Source organism: Eumetopias jubatus, unplaced genomic scaffold, assembly GCF_037043125.1.
Source record: "Eumetopias jubatus isolate StellerSeaLion01/CBP00866 unplaced genomic scaffold, mEumJub1_p1.0 scaffold_16, whole genome shotgun sequence".
Classification (NCBI taxonomy): Eukaryota; Metazoa; Chordata; class Mammalia; order Carnivora; family Otariidae; genus Eumetopias; species Eumetopias jubatus.
In genome coordinates, this window is record NW_028274822.1 from 4,801,934 (window position 1) to 4,823,137 (window position 21,204).

General features: G+C 40.9%; 1 protein-coding gene across 2 annotated transcripts in view; it reads left to right on the plus strand.

The window, feature by feature from the left end:
- The window catches only part of FBXO15 (F-box protein 15), a 46,654-nt gene that overhangs the window by 4,416 nt on the left and 21,034 nt on the right, over positions 1-21,204 (plus strand). Inside the window, exons 2-8 of one of the 2 annotated variants that reach the window (XM_028103004.2) lie at positions 2,843-2,950; positions 5,554-5,658; positions 8,955-9,197; positions 9,754-9,963; positions 13,360-13,486; positions 14,967-15,049; positions 16,007-16,149. In XM_028103004.2, coding sequence (XP_027958805.1) covers positions 2,843-2,950; positions 5,554-5,658; positions 8,955-9,197; positions 9,754-9,963; positions 13,360-13,486; positions 14,967-15,049; positions 16,007-16,149 — 1,019 coding nt within the window. Of the gene's footprint in view, positions 1-2,836; positions 2,951-5,553; positions 5,659-8,954; positions 9,198-9,753; positions 9,964-13,359; positions 13,487-14,966; positions 15,050-16,006; positions 16,150-21,204 lie in introns of both variants that reach the window. The other variant, XM_088019496.1, reaches the window with a different exon arrangement.

Sequence of the window (21,204 nt, forward strand, 5' to 3'; positions counted from 1 at the left end):
GGAGAAGCAGACTCCTCGCTGAGCAGGGAGCCCGATGCGGGACTCCATCTCAGGACTCTGAGATCAAGATCTGAGCCGAAAGCAGACACTTAACCGATTGAGCCACCCAGGTGCCCCCCAGCAGTATTCATTTAAGTTAAGGAAGCTTTCCTCAGTCTTCACATACAATGTCTATATACAGACCCCCAGACTCCTTGGATGACCATGAATAATGGCAGGGGTCCAAGGGTCACTGGCTGGGAAATCCCGGCAGATAGTATTACTTGACGGAGGAGTAATAGAAATGCCTTTTATTTAAAGCTTATGTGTTAGAACCCTCTGTCAACTAAAGATACTTGATTTTTGACTATGTAATACAGATTGGTACAGAATTTACAAGAAGTTAACGACTTAAAATAAGGAGTGCTTTTAAATCATTTAAAAATATATGTTTAAAAATTGTGTATTGTGTTGAATGGTGCTCCCCAAATTCGCGTTTACCCAGAACCCTAGGATGTGATTTTATTTGGAAATGGGGTCTTTGTAGATGTAATTAGTTAAGATGAGGTCACACTGGGGTTAGGATGGATCCTAAACCCAATGTGACTGGCGCCCCTATAAGAAGAGACACCCAGGGAAGATGGCTGGGTAAGACGCAGCAGAGGGCAGAGTTGGTCATCTTAGCTGCCACAAGCTAAGGAACACCAAGGATTGTCAGCAACCACCAGAAGCTGGAAGGGGCAAGGAAGGAGTCTTCCTTAGAGACTTTGTGGAGGGAGCATGGCCCTCCCAACACTTTGACTTTGGACTTTTGGCCTCTAGGACTGAGAAAACAAATATCTGTTGTTTTAAGCCACCTAGTTTGAGTCAGTTTGTTAAGGCAGCCCTAGGACACTAACACAATTAGGAAATTGTATTTCACTTCTCATTACTGTGTTAGAGCCAGGTCAGTGGAGTTGAAGCTTTTCTGTTGTGGAAATCTTTGCTGAAATAATACTTTCAACAGAAATACAAAAATCTGTTGCATAGGTGGAGTTTTCTGGATAAAGGGGGAGGGCGTGGTGGAGCTTTCCAAATGAGGGTCCCTTCTGCCTGCTGTCCCTCCCCTTCCTGTGCTGCTGGGCACAGACTGGGTACCACTGGTTCTGCCTAACTTCTCTGCGTTCCCAAGAACTCACTGGCATGTTGAATGTCTTTTGCTGAAGCAGGCATGGAGAGGCCTGGGTAGCCAGCGTTTCTTACCTCGGTGACTTTGTTATCCTCCAGGGTCTGGAAAGGTTTACTATGTCCCTCCTCTCCTAGGTGGAGGTGCCAGCATGCAGATGCTAGCTAATGTTTATTGAGGGCTTATCGTGACCAGCCATTATGCTGTTTCTGAAGAGAAAAACCTAGAAAGGGAGGACAAACTAATTCTCTGGCTGCTCAGAAGCCCATGGGGAATCATCAGGCAATTTGAGTGTTTGCGGATGCGCACATCATGGCGTGCCCTTTTCCACGGGGGGTTTCAGGCTGTGCTTGGTTATGGGCCATGCGCTCCCTGTGCCTCCTATGGGCGGGGCCGTGCTTGGGATCTAGGACCATCCTCTGTTCAGATCCATCCCTGGGGCTTTCGTTCTTCCACTTCCAGAGAGATGATTGCCCTTCCTTCCAACTTCTCGTGACCCTCATTTTGCCCCCAGTTGTTACCCATATCCTTTTTGATTGTTAGTCCAAGTATATCCAGGGAATCGGCTTGGTAGGAAAAATGGGGGGTGCTAAACTCTTGGTGACCAAAGTACATACTCAGAGCAATGGCATATTGGTGAACTGGGTGTGTGGAACCTATGCTCTAGATTTTAGTCACATGCTGGGTGGGAGGCGGGTCAGTAATTGATGTATGTATGTTTGTGTGTGTGGTAAAGAAGCAGCTTCCAAACCTTTCCAAGAGAATTAGCGTATCCACCAGTAGCTCTGTCTGGGGGCTGCTGCCTAGAAACTGAAGGCTGTGGGCTCCATGCCTTCCTGGGTTTCTGGGTAGGTTTCAGATCCCTACCAAGCTGCTGTGGAGCAGTGCTGGTTTTGAGGGCTGATTTTAATAAAAATTTATTTTAGGAACTTCTGAAAAGAACTAACTGCATAAAATATGATACCTTACTTCATTGAATCTTAAAAGCCTTTGATTGTAAGATTTACTATTTTTTTGTACCACTAAAATAAAAAATAGATGGCCAGTCAAATATATTCCATTGAATGTGAGATACTTAAAATGTTAAAAAAATTGGAGGATGAGTACTTGGTGTTTCTGTGGCTGTGATCGCCGCAGCCAGGGTTGGAGCCAGTTATCATCCCTCAACGACTAGCAAGGTTGTAGATTATGTGGGCAGTTCTGGTTCACAAACCTAAAGTTTCTCTTGATTGATGCAGTTTTTTGTTACGTTTGTGCTATTGTTGAAGCCGGCCAGTTGATAACATTTTATTTTTTTCCTTTTATTCCACTAAATAAGCTTTATAGCACCTCTCTGATATGTTGACAGTCTATAAAAGCAAATGTTTAATCTTACTGTTTACTACACTTGATCTTAGCCAAAAGGCCAGAAGTGATTAATCTTATGTTTAAAACGCATCAGAATAAGTCCAGTTTTCAGGTTTACTTACTCAGGACACATGGAATGTTTCACAGTCCCTTGGCTCTCCGACCCCACTCCCCACTTCCTTCTTACTTTCCTGCCTTCTTTCTCCTTTCGTTCTCTCCTTCCTTCCTCCTTTCCTGAGATGAAATTTTATAATGAGTCATTCTTGGAGTTTATGAACCCTTTACGGTTTTGTAGAGGGGACTGGACAGGTCACCTGTTCTTACAACTTGACTTTTCCATCTTAGTTTCAGAAAGGGGCCAAGCGCCAGGTGTGCAGGAAGGACTACCCTGAAGCAGTGCGCCGGGTGGGGAAGGCGCTGTGAGCAGCCCTCCACTGTGCATCCTGTGTCTCTGGAGAGGTGAGTCGCAATAATTGGCGCTCTTCTGGGGGGCTCTGGGGTGGAGTTCTTAGAGAAAGTTCCAATGCTGTACATACCAAGCTGCTGTTCTGAGCTGAGAATAGAATTGCGTGGGAAGAAAGTACAACATGGAGAGTTTGCTGTGAGTCATCAGCCTGTCACCACTGTCATTATTAGACTAGGTTTATGAAGTGAACTAAAAGTGACAAGTAAATTTTCCTTTTTAAAAAATGTTCTTCAGAATTATTCACATTCTGTTGATAAAGACCCTTGAAACAGTGGAAAGGAGATTAAAGTGTGTTCTTCTAAAAGCTCCAGAGGTCTCTGGGTCTCTTAGCTTTCAGTGCTTTGGGAGCCCATTTTGCCCTGGAAAGGTTCTGCAGAATCCTTTTTTTGAACTATTTGAAATTGATGCTGAGATGCCTGTGGATTTTTGTTGTGCTGATGCTTCTGGGACACCGACTCTCTGCTAAGCATTGTGTGGCGCCCTGAATGCGTGGGATCACTGCAGACATTTACAGCAAGCGAAGGATGGCTCACATAGTCTGCATATTGCAAAATTCAGATTCAACCATAAGTTACCTGATTTTAAATTTTGGGCTTTGATACTATAACTCAGCTAACAGAGTACATACTTTTCAGTGTATACTGAAAGAAGAAATGAAAAAAGTGTGTGCTGAAAAAAGAAATGAAAACTAAAAAAGAAAGAATTAAGGACAGTAATTTAAGTTTTAAACCCTGTAGTCTGAGAACACGCTCTGTCATACAATAATCTGATACGGGAAATCGAACGAATATTGATTCAGTTCATCCATCCATCAAATATTCGAGGACCTTCTCTGTACCAGGTACTGTGCTCTGACACTTTCAGCTTCTAGGATTGTCCTGTCTCTCACTTGCCCCATCTCCTTCCCCATCCTTCCCCACTTCCATCCGCTGCAGTATGAAATAATTAGAATCCCACACAAAGTGACCCAATATGGGTGTGGATAGTGATAGTACTGGCTTTGAGGAAACCTCATGAACAATAATTAGGAATGTCTTTGATCTTTACTGTTCTAACTATAAAGTGGGGTTTTTCTGCTTTTGCTAGAGAAGTACAGGGAAAGCCCCCCCACCTTCATTATGTTAGTCCGCTGGGTAGGAGGGTGAACGTCTCTAATGGCCTTTGAATAGGATTTTAGTCCAATTAAATAATTCTTCCTGGATAAGATTTGCCAGATACCTTTCTGAAATGTTTTCTTTAAGCCCAACTCTACATTTTTTTGAATTATTTAAAAAAATAATAACTGTGAATTTTTGTGAAACAGTTGAACCAAAATATGAAAACTATGTGAAATGGGTAACCCAAAGGGTCACAAAATGTGCTTTCTTGCAACTGTACCATCTCTGCATTAGCAACATTTTGTCACTAAAAGCATCTAATTTATTGACTCTGAATGTAAGGAATTTCATTTGGCAGGAGGGATTTAATTAATCCCTAAGCAAAACCACTAGTTTAAACAATCAGGGAGTCTTTGGTTAAATATCTCTGAAGGATTTGAGTAGGGGTAGCTTCGACTAGTGACACGGATCAGGCCTGTCTTGCATTCTTCATCTTTTCTCTGAGGATCTACTTCATTCTTTCTCAGTATTATCAGAATCTTGGGACTGATTATTTCCCTATGGAAACATTTGATAACCTGATATTTTATTTTTTAATTTTAATATAAAATTTAAAATCGTTAAAATCACAAGTGAAGAGCAGGGGCAAGCCATTTTAAATTGGTCAAAGCGTTTTACTGCCTCAGTTCTTTATCTCCAGGCCTCCCCCGCCTCCCCCCCCCCCCCCCCCCCCGTCTTCTCTGGCTTACTTTCTTCCAGCCTTAGGTCCAAATGTGCCCAAACGTGCCCAAACGTGCCCATTCCTGACTTCCTCACATTGGTAAGGTTTTCTGGACACTTTCAGATTCTGATAGTTGTTTTGTAAAAGTGTAAGGTCATAGAAATACATGGGGTATTGAGAATCCAGCTCAATGTCATTTATTTAGGCCATAAATGAGAAAGGAAAAGAGTTCAGAAAATCTTACGGGGCTTGGTGTCTCCTTAAAGCCCCAGAGGAAGGTTTCAAGTGTGAGGACATGCAGGAAGAGGGTACGTGAGAGTGGTATGGGTTAGGTGAAAAATAAGTGGATATTTCCTATTCCAGTTCCTTTTTTTTTTTTTTTTTTTGAGGAGGAGGAGGAGGAGGATTCTGTGTTATTTTTTAATGAATAGCTAAGAACGCATTCTTTTTCTCTTACTTCCTTTTATCTCCCTGAAGAATGATGCATACTTTCATGAGGGAGGTGGGGAAATCCTGCCTGTGGATTCACAGTGTGTGAATATGAATAACATGCCAAGGATGTTAGCTTCCCGTAACCTTGGGTCTCTGGATTCGTTTAGGTCATGAGGATTGTGATAGACATTTCAGTTGAGAAACCAGTGGAAGTTAACGGTACAGTTTGCCTCTCGTACAGGAGGGGTGCTTGTCACCTTCTGTTTGGAAGTGAACACCTGTTGTTTTCTGGGTAACTTTTAGCTCAAATGCTTGCCCGCTTCTCTGATTTCTTCCCCTCTCACAGGATGCCTTCAGAAATCTTGCTGAAGATCTTTTCCTACTTGGATGCTGTGACCCTGCTGTGTGCTGGATGTGTGAATAGGCGCTTTTATCATCTGGCCAATGACAAGTAAGGAGAAAACCAAATCTCTCTCTTGTCTCTTGATGGTGTTTTGATGGAAGTCATGAAAACTAGTGAGACCGTTTTAACCATTTTTTTTTAAACTTAAAAGAGTTACTTTTGAAAGTGTTTTTAGAATAGATGTAATATGTCTAATGCTTTAAGTGGTCAAATGGATATTTCCAGTGATTTGCACTTACATGTTTAAAAAAAAAGGAATATCTTTGCATGAACTGAAAAAGATCAAACTTACTATTGGTGCAACTGTTGTCTCCTGTATGGAAAAATACATCTCTTGTCTGTGTCAGTATGCACACAAGTGGGTTCAGTGTGGGTTCAAGGGAAATACGCATGTTCTTGACAGTGCTAGAATGGATGTAGAACAATTTTTGTGTCTCTTTCTTAATGACTCTTAGTAAGAGGTGAAGACATTCACTAAAGCAAAGTGCAGTAAGGCATTTTTCATGAAAGAGGTCAATTAAATATCCAAATTATAGCTCTTTGAAGGGTTCTTACTTTGTTTAAGGATACAGCTCCAATTACTCAATAAGCTGATAAATTATAAATTGCTTAGTTTCTCTAAATATCACCTCTCCCCACTGACCTTCACAGGCCCAGATGGTGCAGGCACTGGGCCTTCCAGTGGATTTGGGGCCATACCTCTAGTATTGTTCCTTGCATACTTTTATTATTAATTATGTGCCCATCCCACTTTCTTGGGAGTTGTCTTTTAAAAATCTGAGCTTCTGATTAAATTACCCTTGTGTTTGTTTTCTTGTTATAAGAAATATCTTAATTGCGTACATTGCATTTTATTTTATTTTTTATTTAAAGATTTTTATTTTAAAGAGAGAGAGCGAATGTGTGCACAAGGATGAGCGGGGGAGTGGGGGAGAAGGAGAGAATCCTAAGCTGACTCCACCCTGAACATGGAGCCTGACAAGGGGCTCAATTCCACGCCCCCCAAGACCATGACGAGAGCAGAAATGGAGAGTCAGGTGCTCCTGCCACTCCTCCTGCTTGTGCTCTCTCTCTCTCTCTCTCTCTGTCAAGTAAATAAGTAAAATCTTAAAAAAAAAAGATGTGCTCAACCGACTGAGCCACCTAGGCGCCCCTGCATATGTTGAATTTTATTTTTAAGAGTCATTGTCTGATTTTATAGTTAGATTTCATAAAGGGCGTACTAACACTGTTCATCAGAACATTAAATTGGCCCCGTTTTGTCAACAACTTGTTTGAATTTTGTCTGTGCCTGACTGGTAGTCAGAATAGCTAACTATGCCCTTGTCCTCAAATCCACCTTAGTTTTTTAACAGGATGGGTGATCAAGAAATGACTGTGTTTGGGTTTTAAGTACTTGTTAGAAGCATCTTATACTTGACATTTGTGTTTTATAAATAATCGAGCGGAACAATCTGCACAGCATTTTAATTCTATCAAATGTTCTTTTTAGGCTTCACTTGTGGTAAATACGGTAAGCTGCCGTGTGTGAAAGTGGTTCTTCATACAGACGTTAGGTGTAGTTCTAACTGAAGGTGTGTGGGGTTTGGGGTTCGTGCTCTGCTCCCCCTTCCCCCAGCGTTTGCTCTAGTAGTTTGGGAGCACTGGTGCATGGGCAGGAATAGACTCAGCTGCAGTTCTGTGGGGCCCCGTGAGAAATTTGGGAACACTTCTGTGGAGTAAGATGATGAGTAAAATAAATTGAAGAAAATACGAACAAGCTTTTATGTAAAGGGAGTTTTTAAAAGTGCCTACTCAAGGGATTTTGGCAAAACAGTGTCAGATTTACCTACGTGGACTCAACTCATCATCATTTTGCAACTCTTAGCTCACGTATGAAAGGCCAGACATTTCTGAACTGAGAAAATAAATACCTGAGGGCAGAAAACTTGGTGTGAAAGGATTGTGTGGGGTGAGAAATGATTTCAGAGTGCTTACTAGCAAGAGTGTTGGTAGGGGTCAGATTGTGGGTGAGTCTGTTGGGAAGTCCGTGTACTGCCTGCATCAGGGAGACCCATGTGCAAGTGGAATGTCTGCGAGGTGCCCCTTGCTCTGGGGTGACGACCAGCTGACGGAGTGCGGGCTCACCTGTGGAGCGTGGGGCATGCCTTCTCCCCACTGCCTCTTGGCCACTGGCCAGCTCATCCCACACTGAACTACACAGAAATGTGGAGACATAAATTAGCACATCATTACATTTACTTATGTAAAGCTCACCTTCCACTGTAGGAGATTGATTTTAGCCCCGCCTCAGTTTCCCCCAAGAGAAGCTTCTTTCTTTCCCTGAAGGAGAGCAGTGGCTGGGAGAGAGGTGCCTTGGACTCCGTTCACCTGCTCATTGCCACTGTTCCTGTGACTTCTCCTGGGCCTCGGGGCGTGATGGGCACGAGGGACACACAGGCTGTGGCTCAGAGCTGAATTTGGAGTCAACTTGGTAGCTGATGGGCTCTCTGCATTTGGTTAAATTTCTTGGTTTCCTCAAGTTGATTTCTGTGCTACTGAAGAGGCTGAGAAGCCCAGGGGGTGGGGGGGTGGGCTCTGGTTGAGGCTGCGTGGGTACAACCCTGGGCCTACCGCTTCCTCGACTTACACAGACTGGCCTGGGCCAGGTCTTTGCACTGGGGCCTCATTACATTTTCAGTTCTGTGGGGACAATAATAGTAGCTACTTCATGGGTTTGTTGATGATTAAAGTAGTTAACGTTTATAAAGGGCTCAAATTATGCTTAACACAGTGCTCAAAAAATACTAACTGTTGTTATTTTTTTTCATTCATTATGCAGTGAATTTTTTCACTTTCTTCTCTTTGTGCAAGCATAATGTGTTCCTTGTGGAAAAATTAAAACATAGAAATCAAAAATAATATACCGTTCCATTGCTGCTGACATTTCTCCGTGTGTGCCTGTATATATGGTTCCTTTCCAATCCTTTAAAAATGTATATACTTAAAATAACACAATAGGAATCACCTTGTATATTTCTTGTTATTTTTCTATAATCTGTTATTCCATTATTGCTGTAGGATGGCAGTGGTTTGGATGATGCCACATACCATGAGATCACTCATTTTAACTTGACCCTGGGAAACAAGCTTTTCCTTTTACTACGTGTTTCTGGGGTTGATGAATCTGAAACACTTACCTCAAACTGCAGTTCACTTTAACACATGAGCGACTGTAAATATTCAGTTTGATTCATTCATGGACTCGGGCTATTTAAAGAGATCATGCATCTCTAAGGTAATATATTGCTACTGCAGGGGCATGACAATGTGTCTTAGTTAACGTAGTTCCTCTTCTCCCCCAGTTTTATTTGGATCAGAATCTATTCAACTGCATTTTCACCTAAAAGATCTAACTGGAAAGTTAACTCAGCAGAGACGACTGCTGTATCTATGAACTTACTGTCGGTTGAGGATAAAGAAGCTGGATACTGGAAGAAAGAATATATCACAAAACAAAGAGCATCTGTAAAAGCAGCGCTAGCTCAGGTTCTCCAGCCTGTCAACACTTACACAGGCCTGCCAGTCAAAACCAAAGAGGCCCTCAGGTACAGAGCACCCTCTGGAGCCATGCGCATGTGGTTACTTGAGGGCCCCGTTTAACAGTTATGTGCACGTCACCATAAAAAGAAGGATGGTGTAAGCTCAGGGTATTGGGTGTATAAGGATGTATGTGCAGGTTATACTGTGAGGGATGGTCTTGATATATTCCTGTGTTCCTGTGCATCTGCTAGCTGTATAGCATTTCCTTATTCCGTATAAATGGTCTGAAGTTTTTATGAAAAGCAGAAATAACCTAGTAATCTGGTGTAGTAAAGCAATAGCATCCAGGGCATCCTTCCTTCTGGGCAGAACTTGGTCTTGTCTGTGTGTTGCTAGTTCCGAGAACATGGTAGGTGTTCAATGAATGTTTGTGAGGTGAGGAGAGACGCTCTATAGAGAGGACCATTGATGAACAAAAAATTTATGTCAGACACCTTCTGAGAACTTCAACTTTGACTTTTTAGGACCTAGATACTTTAGAGATGATATGTAAAATTGACCTTAGCATTTTTTTTTTTTTTTCTGCAATGAGGCAACCATTTTTAGCTTTTCTTTCTGCAGAATATCTGGTTTAGGTTGGGTAATTATACTGAAAGAAAAAAATGGAAAAGAGTACATCATGGAGCACGTTGACCTTTCCATAAATGATTCATCAGTGACGATTATGTGGTATGGCAAAAATTGGCCACAGCTAGCCACGTTGTCAACCTTAGATTTGTGTGGTATGATGCCAGTTTTTATGGACCGGTCTAAAACCCCCTCCAAAAATGGGTAAGTACTAATTCAACAGAACCTTTGGGTGAGAACATCTTATGTGTAAATACTAGTTGCCATTCTTGTAATTTAAAAAATACCATCACCGTATTTTAATTTGATTGCATCTTAAAGACGTCTCTTGCATCCCAGATCACTATAGAATAGAAAAAGAATGGATTTATAACATTTATGATTCGATCTAAATTTAGGTTCCTCATACCTTGGTTGTCTATAACAGAGAAGAGTATTCTAATTAACAAAATTCCTAGGTGATTGATGGCTAAGGTTTTGAGCTTTTTAGTTTTAACCATTTTAAGACAAAGATTTATACAACTATTATATCTCCTTTAGTAAATGGTACAGTAATCATAGTTTAAACATTAGGCCATAAGGTAATAAATCTTATGTTTATGCTCCTTTCTGTTGAACTGACGGGGATGTGTGATCTTGTGCAAGTAGCTTAGTCTCTCTATGCCTCAGCTTTCCCGAGTGTGGAAGAGGGGTGGTGATGATGGCAAGGAGTATTTAGCATGCACGGCTGCTGTGAAGAAGATCAGAAGCTTTCACTGTAAAGTGCATCAGTCAGATCCATGTGTGTCACCTTGCTGATGTGCATGGAGTCCTTACTTAGGGGCTCTGTCCTCAGGAGCTCTGTGCTGCGTCCATATGCATTACAAGTCTCTCCGGCTCACTCTTCTGCTCATTAGTCACTTTCTCCAGGACGCTACCTGCTGTAGCGTCCTGACCTCCTGAGCAAGTGAGTGCACCTACATAAAAGGCACGGCAGATGTAGAGGTACAGAGGTTGCAGCTACCTTCTCCAGGGTCAATTGCCTGCCCTCGACTGCCTCCTTCGCTGCCCAGCATCCTTTGACGTTGCCATGGCATTTACCACGTCATTGTTCCTACCAGCCTGTGTGCTGGGGTTCCACCCCTGGTTTCTCTCACAGGTCACATGTGACCTTGGGATGGAGGTGTTGTCATGGTGCGACAACATTCTTTCATGGTTTCCCTGGATGCGGACACATTTTTGCAACTCTGTAACCCAGGACCTTGTTTTAGCTTCTCCTCTCTGGGGCTGATTCTTTGAGGATTGTTTCAGTGATTAGGTTTCTACTTGTTGTGCTGGGACTGTGAGAGCATTGGGCTTCTTAGTGATGATAAAGCCAGGTCTCACTATAATCTGAAAATAACCTTAATGCTATGAAGAATAACATGTGAATAATTTTCCCTGATTATGTCACTGAAGATATTTTAGAAGCATGTTTAATTTTTTAAATGATAACTTTATTTGGATAAATTCCTGAAATTTCATATGGTATCATGATAGACACCAGATTTTTCTAATGTAGTGTTTGAAATGATGTTTGGAAAATCAGTCCACCATCTCTGTACTAATTTGACCGAACAATATGTTATTTGGCATATCATGAAATATTATTTATAGGCATTAGGACAACATTATTAACATCAATTAAGATAGTCATGGAAGACGAAGTGGATAGTGTTGAATTATAAATCTCAGTTAAAGATATTTTGCTCCTGAAAACTGCCATCCGGGTCAGGAATACTAGGTACTGCACAGTGAGAGAAGTGCTAGAATTTATTGGGAAAATTTAGTGTAATTTATTTCCATTAAAACTAAGTAGACTTCAGCCAGCATTTGATAAGCTGTGGAGAACAGACACTAAAAGTGTTTTTTAGGAATCTGTTTTGATGGGCTCTTTTATTGCAAGTTGGAGAGCAAATGCCTTTATCGTGCAGAAGTACAAACCCCATATGCATTTGTGTGACAGCAAAAGAGAAACTTGGTGATTGTTATTTGGGTATTTTTTGTTTCCTCCATGAGAAGTTTCTCAAGAGCAGCAAAAGCCTTATTTATGTAATTTGCAATTTGAATTTTCCTGTAATTTTTACCATTCTAGTCAGATTCATTAAATTTTCTCCTCTGCAAGTGTTCTCCATTTTGTGGTTTATGCTATACTTCTCCAAATTTGGGAAGAATGTTGGGTAAACATTAGCCTTCATTTCTCTCTGTGGCCTGTGAGGCCAAGGCACATGAGGACTTAGCCCATTCTCTGTGGGGTTTGTTTAAACTGCTCTGGAGCCATGGTGATGAGTATTCTCCTTTTGGGCCCACTGAAGAGTGTGAGAGGAGGCTTTTCACACCCCACCTGGCCTCGTCTGTCTACACAGGCAGTGACTACCATTTCTGAGCACCTTAGGTTTGGATCTAAGGTTTCCTTGATGCCAGACGTAGGTTCCTAACCCTTTGTTTGGCTTCCTCCCCGTGTAGTCTACCTATGCGGGGTATATTTTTAGGTCACACATCACGCACATGCTTGCCGACCACCTCTCCCTAACCACTGTGGTTTTCAGCACAAAAAGTCCTTTGAAAATTGAGGGAGAGACCAGGGTAGTCTGGAAGCTGTAGATCTGGTTCTGATGCTTAAAGCCTCCCCCTCTCATGCTCCCACTTGGAAACAGTACCACCGCTGAACTCCTTAGTTTTCTGATTCTTTTACTTAGTGAACATTTGAATACCTGTCTCCTGCCAGCTGGTGTCTTAGGAGCTGGAGGAGAATGCTTGAATGCCATGTGGCCCCAGCTCCTTAGGGACTTGCCTCTAATGCTGAGCTATGTTCATTGACCACTGAGATCTCATCTCCCTTATAATTTCCTAAACTATCTCTATATCCCTGGAAATGACAGACATCTATGTTTACCATTATAGTGCTTATAGAATGTTTCATTCTGTTGTTTTTACCTCTTATGATGAATAGCAGAGTTTCCTTACACCTGAGTTGTTACCCTTAGACACTAATTCTAATACAGAGTTCACAGTGGATCTTCATGACGATACTCAGGATTTGGGTTTAAATTCATTTTCTAATACTAAAATTTTCACTCTGAGTTATCCTTGATAATCACTTTAAAAGGTATATATATCTATATATATCTGCTTCCAGACAGCCTACTGAGACCCCCTGCTTTTTTGTCATTTAAAATATTTCATCTTTGCTTATGCATTATTTCTCTTGATTAGGAATACATATGAGAATCTACTTTTGATGGTGACATTGTGCTGGGCTCTGAGGGAAAGAGGAGAAAAGATGGTTCTTTCTCACCCTCATGATTCTTCCACTTACTTCTGAATGGGCTGTTGAGTTGAGAGTAAGAGCAAGGAGGAAGGGAAGGAAAACATAGTTGGGTGAGAAATTTGGGTGTGTCCATTTTCCTTTTATTTATAGGAGTTTTTATGTCCCCTGACCCTCCATGCACCATTTATTAGCAAGGTGCACATTATTAGCATGCTCTTTAAAAGTATTTTTAGATACACTAGACAGGATTGATAACACTCCAGATGTGAAAGCTCATTTCTCTTTCCTTCCTTTGGCATGGATGTTCAAAGACCTCGGTGGCATTCTTTAATTGCAAAGTACAACCTGAGTAATTTAACTGAATCCACCATGATTGGCTGGGACAGACTCATTCGGATCTTCTGTCTACACCCAGGCCTCCTGGTGGGGCTGTGGAAGGTAAGGTTCGAGTCCCTGCCTGCTCTGTGCCATCTTCCTCCCAGCTCCACATTGACTCGCCATGATGTATGACACCGAATGTGAGGTCCCTCCAACTTTCCACTAACGACATTCTGTTTTATGTTCTAACGACTTCATTTTTCTAGCTAAATGACCCCCTGTTCTGTGGAGGCCACTCGCCTGTTCTGCTGTCAAAAATGACAGGTAACCTGTTCTTGCCTGCATGGTTTTGTTTGCACTCTCCCGTCTGTGTCATGGGAGTCTCCCCCTTTCTCCTTCCCAGCAGTCCATGCTCCTTCCTCCTCTCACAGCCCGTGTCTGCCAGAGTGTCTCTTACCGTGTGTTTACCCAGGCTCCACACATATTTCTGATCCCAGACGTGTGGCCCTGAGTGTAATCTGCCCTCCAGGGGACAGTGTCTAAAGAGTTCTCCTTTCCCACTAGATGAGGTTTCTTTTTTCACGGGGTGAGGCTGTTGGCTGGCTCCCTCCTCTGGGGTTACTTTCTGGGCAGTCACTTCAGTGAAGAGCGTAACAGTGTGATGTTTCTCTGTACACCACACGTGTGTGGAGATCTGTGGCCTTGGTCTGTGGTGGTTTTAAGATAGCAGTTCACAAATGTGTTGCTGAGAATAACAGTCCACAAGTCTAAACGATGCTAGACAGAACCAAGATCTACAGCATCATCCTCTCGTCATACTTTGTCTTTCTCAACCTGCTGAGGCAGTCAGTGTTTCTATCCCTCCCTCGCTCTCTGCGTGAGGGTGACTTGTGGCCCAGGCAGCAGTTGGCTTGCTGGGCATTTCCTTGACTTGATTCATTAGTTGGTGTTGGCTCATGTAGTTATGAGGACCCTGGTCGGTCCAGTTGTCCTCTGGCTGGCTACTGGAGAGCGGTGCCTCAGATCGAACATTCTGGATTACCTCCACCAGTCAATGTCAGCTGTGAATTTGGGGAGAGATGGATGTCTGTTCCTCTACAGTCACATTTGCTACTACTCAACCTGGTGGGTGAATCTGTTCATTCCCACTGGCTTTGCCAAGTCAAGCAGGTACTCGAGAGGAACCTATGCCACTAATGTTAAGTATTTGTGGAATTAATCTTGTATATGTGAAGGTCTTACCACTATTGTCCTTATTTTGGGAAAGAGTTTGAAAGAACCTGGAACTAACAATGTATATTTTCACAATTGTGTATGATAGAGTATTTTGATATCTCACAAGTGCTAGGATGTTAATTCTTTTGGTACTTCATGCTCTGCGTATTTGGGTGAATTGTGGTCCTGCTGTCAATATGACATGTAATTCTTATGGGATAGTAATAATGTATTAGCAGTAATAATGCATTAGTATTGTGGTAATCTTACAGTTGTAAGAAACTGCATTTGTTTGTAAGATGAATATGCTGCAATCTTCACAACGACCTTGTGAAACATTAAAATATTTCAGTTGAAAATGTATTCTTTCTAATTAATTTTTCAGAGGGAGGAAGAACTGGCTTTTGTTATGGCAAATCTTCATTTCCATCACCTTGTGGAGAAGAGCACGTTAGGCTCAGCCAGTGTGTAGGTATTTATATGTGGGTGTATTAAATTTTTGTAGAGTCAATGTAAAGGATTAGAAGTTGGTACCATCTTAATACCCTGAGAATAGCTGCAAGGATATTCTGTTTTTAATCAGTAGACACAAGCCAAGAGGCATAATTACTTAGCTGTTGCTAAAATAATTGGATTATTCATGATTACATATTTGCTTTATTTGTTCTGGGTTAAGGATTATGTCCCTAGAAGAATATTATTTATGGGGGCAGGATAGTGTCATTACTGCAAGATGCCAGTGCATCAAGATGCTTCCCGTTCTCTGCACTAATGTGAGTTTTCATATCTTGCAAGGCACACAGACCCATGGCTGAGTTGGGTCTGCAGATGTGTTTTGCTTGGTTAACACAGTGTGTGTCTTTCCATGAATTTGAAGGTCTTCAGGTGGGGAGTATGCTTTTCATTTCTCGACTGCTCTCAATACTCATTTTTTAACAGTTATCTGAAAAGCTCCTGAATGCTTTTGAGTTTGTTACCTTACAAAGTAAGGTTTTTCTTACCGAATAAAACTTGGTTCCTCATAGCTTTGGGTCTTCTGCCTGGGTTCCTGATCTGTAGGTCTTTTGTTTGGTGCATTTTCCTGCTGCGCATCTCTATCCTCTGGTTATTGAGACTTCTGAGGAGCAGAGTTGTCTCTGTAGAGCTACTGTCCCAGGCAGATCCCGGAAACGTATTCATCTGTGGTCATCTTGTGGATCCTTACTTAGGGAACTCATTCCTTTGCCTGTTTTTAAGAAGATGGTGAAAGGAATACAAAGCATTTCTTTTGAGTTCCTGGTGTGGAAGATTATCGGGAACTGTGTAGAGGATTGATAGGAGCTGGTGTTTGGATGGATATTAATTTTTTTAAAGAGTATTTTCAGTTTAAACATTTTTATCTCTGGTGTTGACAAACTTGTGTGTATGTTTTGTTTTGCTTTTTAGCCCCTACGAGCTACCTCCTCATACCCCCGTTTTGGATGACAACCCAGAGTGCGGACTGCATGGCTACCAGCTCCATGTTGATATGCACAGCGCTGGAATTTTCTACATGTGTGGTACATTTCGCAGTCTCTTTACCAAGAAAGGTGAAACTAATTCAGTTTTTGTTTCAGTATGAAATTAAAAGGTTGGAGACAATATGGGGACCAATTTTTATATCTGAGTTAAGAATTGTCTCTTCACTGATCATCTGTTGGCACTCCGTCTTCCCATACCCATACCTCATCCTAGGACTTGTGGAATCCCATGGCCGGATCTAGTCTCATTAGCCTTGGACTCCATCTCCTTCATTACCATCTTTCTACCTTCTGGAATATTCTCTACTCATCTTTTCTATAGATAACCTCCTTACTGTTTTGCCCTGCTGTGCCTCCTCCCCCTCAAACTTCTTCCCTTCTTTCTCAAAGGAATTCAGTAAACTTGCCCACAGGGCCAGTGTAGCATCTGTCCAGGATAAGAATAAAGAGAAACCACCCTTCTGTATATACTGCATCCATGTTTATCATGCTCACCAAAGCTGAGACAGAGACTAGGGTAGGCTGAGAGGGAGGAAGCCTCGGTGAGTGAAAGGGAAGAAGGAATGTAGAATGCCCCCTGTTCTGCTTTGTCTCCATTTTTTCATCCTTTTGTTTTTCCTTAAAGATTTTATTTGTTTTACTAGAGAGAGAGAGGGAGAGAGCACAGCAGGGGGAGCGGCGGAGGGAGAGGAGAAGCAGACTCGCCGCTGAGCAGGGAGCCGGGTGGGGGGCTCCATCCCAGGACCCTGGGATCATGACCTGAGCCGAAGGCAGACGCTTAACGACTGAGCCACCCAGGCGCCCCTCAAGTTAAACATTTTTGGTGATGTTTTATAGGGGAAATTTTATACTTCATTTTTGAACATCCACTTCCCCAGAATTCTTTCATTTGATGGATTTGACATCCGTTACTAATCCTTGCCTGAATCAATTTCTTTTAGCTTTTAGAAAATGGTAATTTTCTAATTTTTGGTGATTTTCTAATATTTCTACATTTATTAGTTGAGATTTTCTAAAGAAATTACCCACATCAACTGGTGAACTCCTGTTGTGGCAGGGTAAATGACCTTTTTCTTTTGATCACCAATGCTCAGATTAAGGAATTGATGTTATCATCATCTCCTGTGGTGGAAATTATTTTGAGTGCACTCTCTCTCTTTTGTCTTTTGTTGTTTAGTGTCATTGTGGACTCTTGGTTTTTTATTTATTCAATAATTTATAGACAATTACAGACATTATTCTTTTTGAAGCTAAAATTGTCCTTAGTTTGATCATTGGGATCTACTTCGAGCTGGCTTCTGTGCCCTTTTGATACACCCACATTAGTCTTTGAGTCTTTGTTTTTTGACTCAGGATTTCTAGGTTTTTCTATGCTTGTTGGCATTCTTATTAGAATTATGTCAAATATATATATTGACCTGAGGTGAATTGACGTCTTTGTTGTTGAATTGTCCTACCCAAGAATGTGGTTTGTTTTTCATTTTGTTCAAAGATACTGACATGTCTTTTAGGGTGTTTCAGAATTTTCTTCATACTAGTTTTGCCTATTTCTTGTTAAGATCTTTAGTATTTCATCTTTGTTACTTCTCTTTCATTGTATCTTCCAGTTGTAATGTTTTATGTGGCGTTGGTCTCAGGCCATAGATTAAGTTGGAATGTATTCCTTCCTACCTCTGGAATTTTTTGGAGGCTTTTACATGGAATTGGTAGTAGTTCCCCTTAAATGGTTGGTGGAATTCACCTGGGAGCCATCAAGGCCTGGAGCTTTCTTTGTGGGAAGGTTTTTAACTTCAATTTCTTTTATAGAGAGAGGGCTACTTAAGTTATGTTTCTTCTTGAGTGAGATTTGGTATGTTGTATCTTTTAAGACATTTGTCTGAATATTAATTATGTTAAGATTGATCAGTGGGTTAAGGAGTTTTTTGGCTTGCTCCTTCTACTACAAATTTCTCTGTGAATGTTCACCAAATGATGGGCACTTATATCCATTATTTTATTAGAGATTGCAAAAATGATGTTTCCCTAGTTCAATCATTCCCTCTATGCCCATTATCTAGGATCCTTCCGTAAAGAAGAGTTTTCTCTCATCAACTATTTAGTTAACTGAAATATGATTAGTTTGGGAAGGGCAGGGTACATGCTTGAATCTTTCTCTTTATTTACAGAATAGTGATTAATGCTCTAACAATCTTCAAAGATGACTTAGAGTTTTTTTTTTTTTTGGCAGGGGGGAAGTATTATTATGAACTCATAGATAAAAAATGTAGTTTATGTGTTTTAGTCTATTTTCAGTCATTATTCCTTTTATAGTTATTGTGATGCTCAAATTGTCATCTTCTGGGGTCTTTTGACATGACTCTAGTCATCTTTGGTAGCTTGCTTGCACTCTAACACAACCAGATACCTCGGGCTCATCTTGTCTGTTTCTTGCACAGATCTGGAATTATCTTTTCCCTAGGAGGTCTGGTTCCTTTTAGTTCCACTACACTATGGTATTTAGAAACTATAATCTGGATCCTGGAGATGCATGTTGCTCTTTGGTTTTCATTCCTTTTAGCGTTTTCCGTAGGCAGTGCTAAGAAAGTTTGTACATTTTATAATGGGAAGAAATAAATCATGCATTCGTCTAAATGAAAGATTTTAAGGTTTTTAATTAACTTCTTTGACTATGTACTTGGTATCTCTTTCTCATGCTGAAAGTCTTTGTCCCAAACAATATCAAAATATAGAATAATTTTAGAATAGCAATATTGATATTGTTACTAATAATGAACCCATTGAATAATGTTCTTTTAGTTAAGATTTTCCTGTGACTCTTTATGGGCTTAAGATACCTCATGCCAGAGAGTTAAATCACCTAAAGTAATTCTCCGTGTGGTTATGCTACCACTTTGACATACAATCAGAGTGATTTGTTTCAGTTGATTTTTTAATTTTTCAGGATTGCTTTCCTTCTATTTTTACATTAAAAAATTTACATTCCACATTTATGTGGTTTATAGTTGAAACTATAAAACAGGGGATTTCAGGGAGGTTTACTTCTACCCTTGTCCTTCATCCCTCCTTTCTCCCTTTTTTCAAAGGTGACCCTGTATATTGGCCTTTGGCTTATTCTTTAAATGCTCTTTTCTGAATATATGATGCTATATGTCAGTGTATTTATATTTCTCCCAGTTTATTAAGGCGTATTATACTCCTTTTTAAAAGTTCCTTGCTTTTTTCCAGTTGGTAATATATTCTGAAGATGACTCTTTAGAATGACATAGAGATTTTTCTCATTCTCTCTTTTTAAACCAGCTATAGGTAGGTAGTTTTTTAATGGTTTCTTTCTGTGGTTTCCAGTTGTTGCTGTTGCAGGTAGTGGTATAGTAAATATATGGCCTTTTTCATACATCCTTTTATATTTTGCCAGTTTGTCTTTGGAATACTTTCTTAGGAATAGGATTGCTAGGCCAAAGGGCAAATGCACATATTATTTTGAAAGAGACTGTCAAATTCCCTTCTATGTGGGGGAGGGGGGATTCCTAACTTAATAGGGATAAGAAGTTAATAAAATATTTTATTACTAGGGATGTTTGTTCTAGGTTTGTATTATGTGTTCATACAAGGTAGTTTAGTCAAGAAATTTTTTATTCCTAAAGTAGTTGGATTTTTAAAAAAAAAATATTGGAGATGATTGTTAAATGTTGTCAAATACATCTTAGGGCAACTATTGATGAACATGTGATTCCGTCTTCTTTATGCTATTAATGTAACAAATTTCCTCAGTATATCTTCTAATGGTAAACATCTTGGAACCTCTGATAGAAGCTTCTTATGTCATATGTATGCTTATTTTTAAGTTTCTGTTGGTATTTAGTGTTTTTTCCATTTACACTCAGATTATTTATAATTTCATTTTTTAAAATCTGTTTCTGATCTGGTTATAAGCAGGTTTTCTACTTTACATTGAATCAGTTTTTAGTATTTGTATGATTTCCTAGAAAGTCATCTGTTTTCTTTAGGTTTATTTTGATCTCTTTCTAGCTTTTTGAGTTGGCTGCGTTGTTTAATTTTCAGGGTTTCTTGTTTTTCTTCAGTGCCCTTCCTGCTGTGCCCAGAATCTTGGAGTGTCTGAATCAGGAAGGAACTGAAAGGTGATCTAGAAAATGAGCCCTCCTGGGCTTGAATGTGCTCTGCAGGCTCTGCTCAGGGTCCTGCCCTGGGAACGGCCCTCCCAGTTTTACGAAGTTGTGGAAATTCTGCCTTTCTTCTTAGTACTTCAACCCTTTAAATTTTATTCTGTTATTTGAAATAAAGAATAAAATCTCCTTCCTCTTTCTGTTATATACTCTTGAGGGGGCTACTAACGTGCGGCAGTCAATCCTCGGTACAAACACATGTGCCCTCTGGGTCGTGTTAGTGGAGAATTTGTTCTCTCTCTCGGAGGACATCCTCAAGTGCCCTCTCACTTCCAGTCTTTCTTATCTGAGAGGATCTAAGGAGCCTGAGCTGTGTCCTCCAGGGATTAGGTCTTCTCTTAAGTCAGATCTGTCTTAGGGGAGTACGTAGAACTTCAGAGGAGAGGACTCACCCTTTCCTAGTTCTACACAAATACAGCATAACCTCGATTAAGCTTTGTATGCACTCCTTATACCTGAGCTGTGCCCTTAATGAGGAAGATGATAGTACAGGGAAAACTTGTGGGTGCTCATTATAGGTTTTTGCTGAATGTTTTATGTTTATATTAATTATTCAACTTAATCTTCTTAGCAAGCCTGTGAGTTGGGTACTATTTGCTCTCCTGTGTTATTGGTGAAGTGGCTGGAGCTGGTAGTGTAGGTCAGTTCTCTAATGACACGCGGCTCACACATGGCAGAGCTCCATCTGCACCTGCACAGGCCAGTCTCCAGAGTGTGGGTCTTAAATACTGGGCTGCGCTGTCTTCCATATGTTTGTACTTTCAGTGACATGCTTCTAGAATACGTGTTCTTGTGTGTGTGACTTGGTCTGTCTTTTCAAAGTGTTGGCGTCCTAAGGGCGGTCAGGAAGGGTCCTTCTCTGCCGGCTTGTGGGGGCAGCCCGTAGCCACTTCTCTGTTAATGCTGGTAGCCTGCTGGGGAGGCCAGATGATTATACAAGATC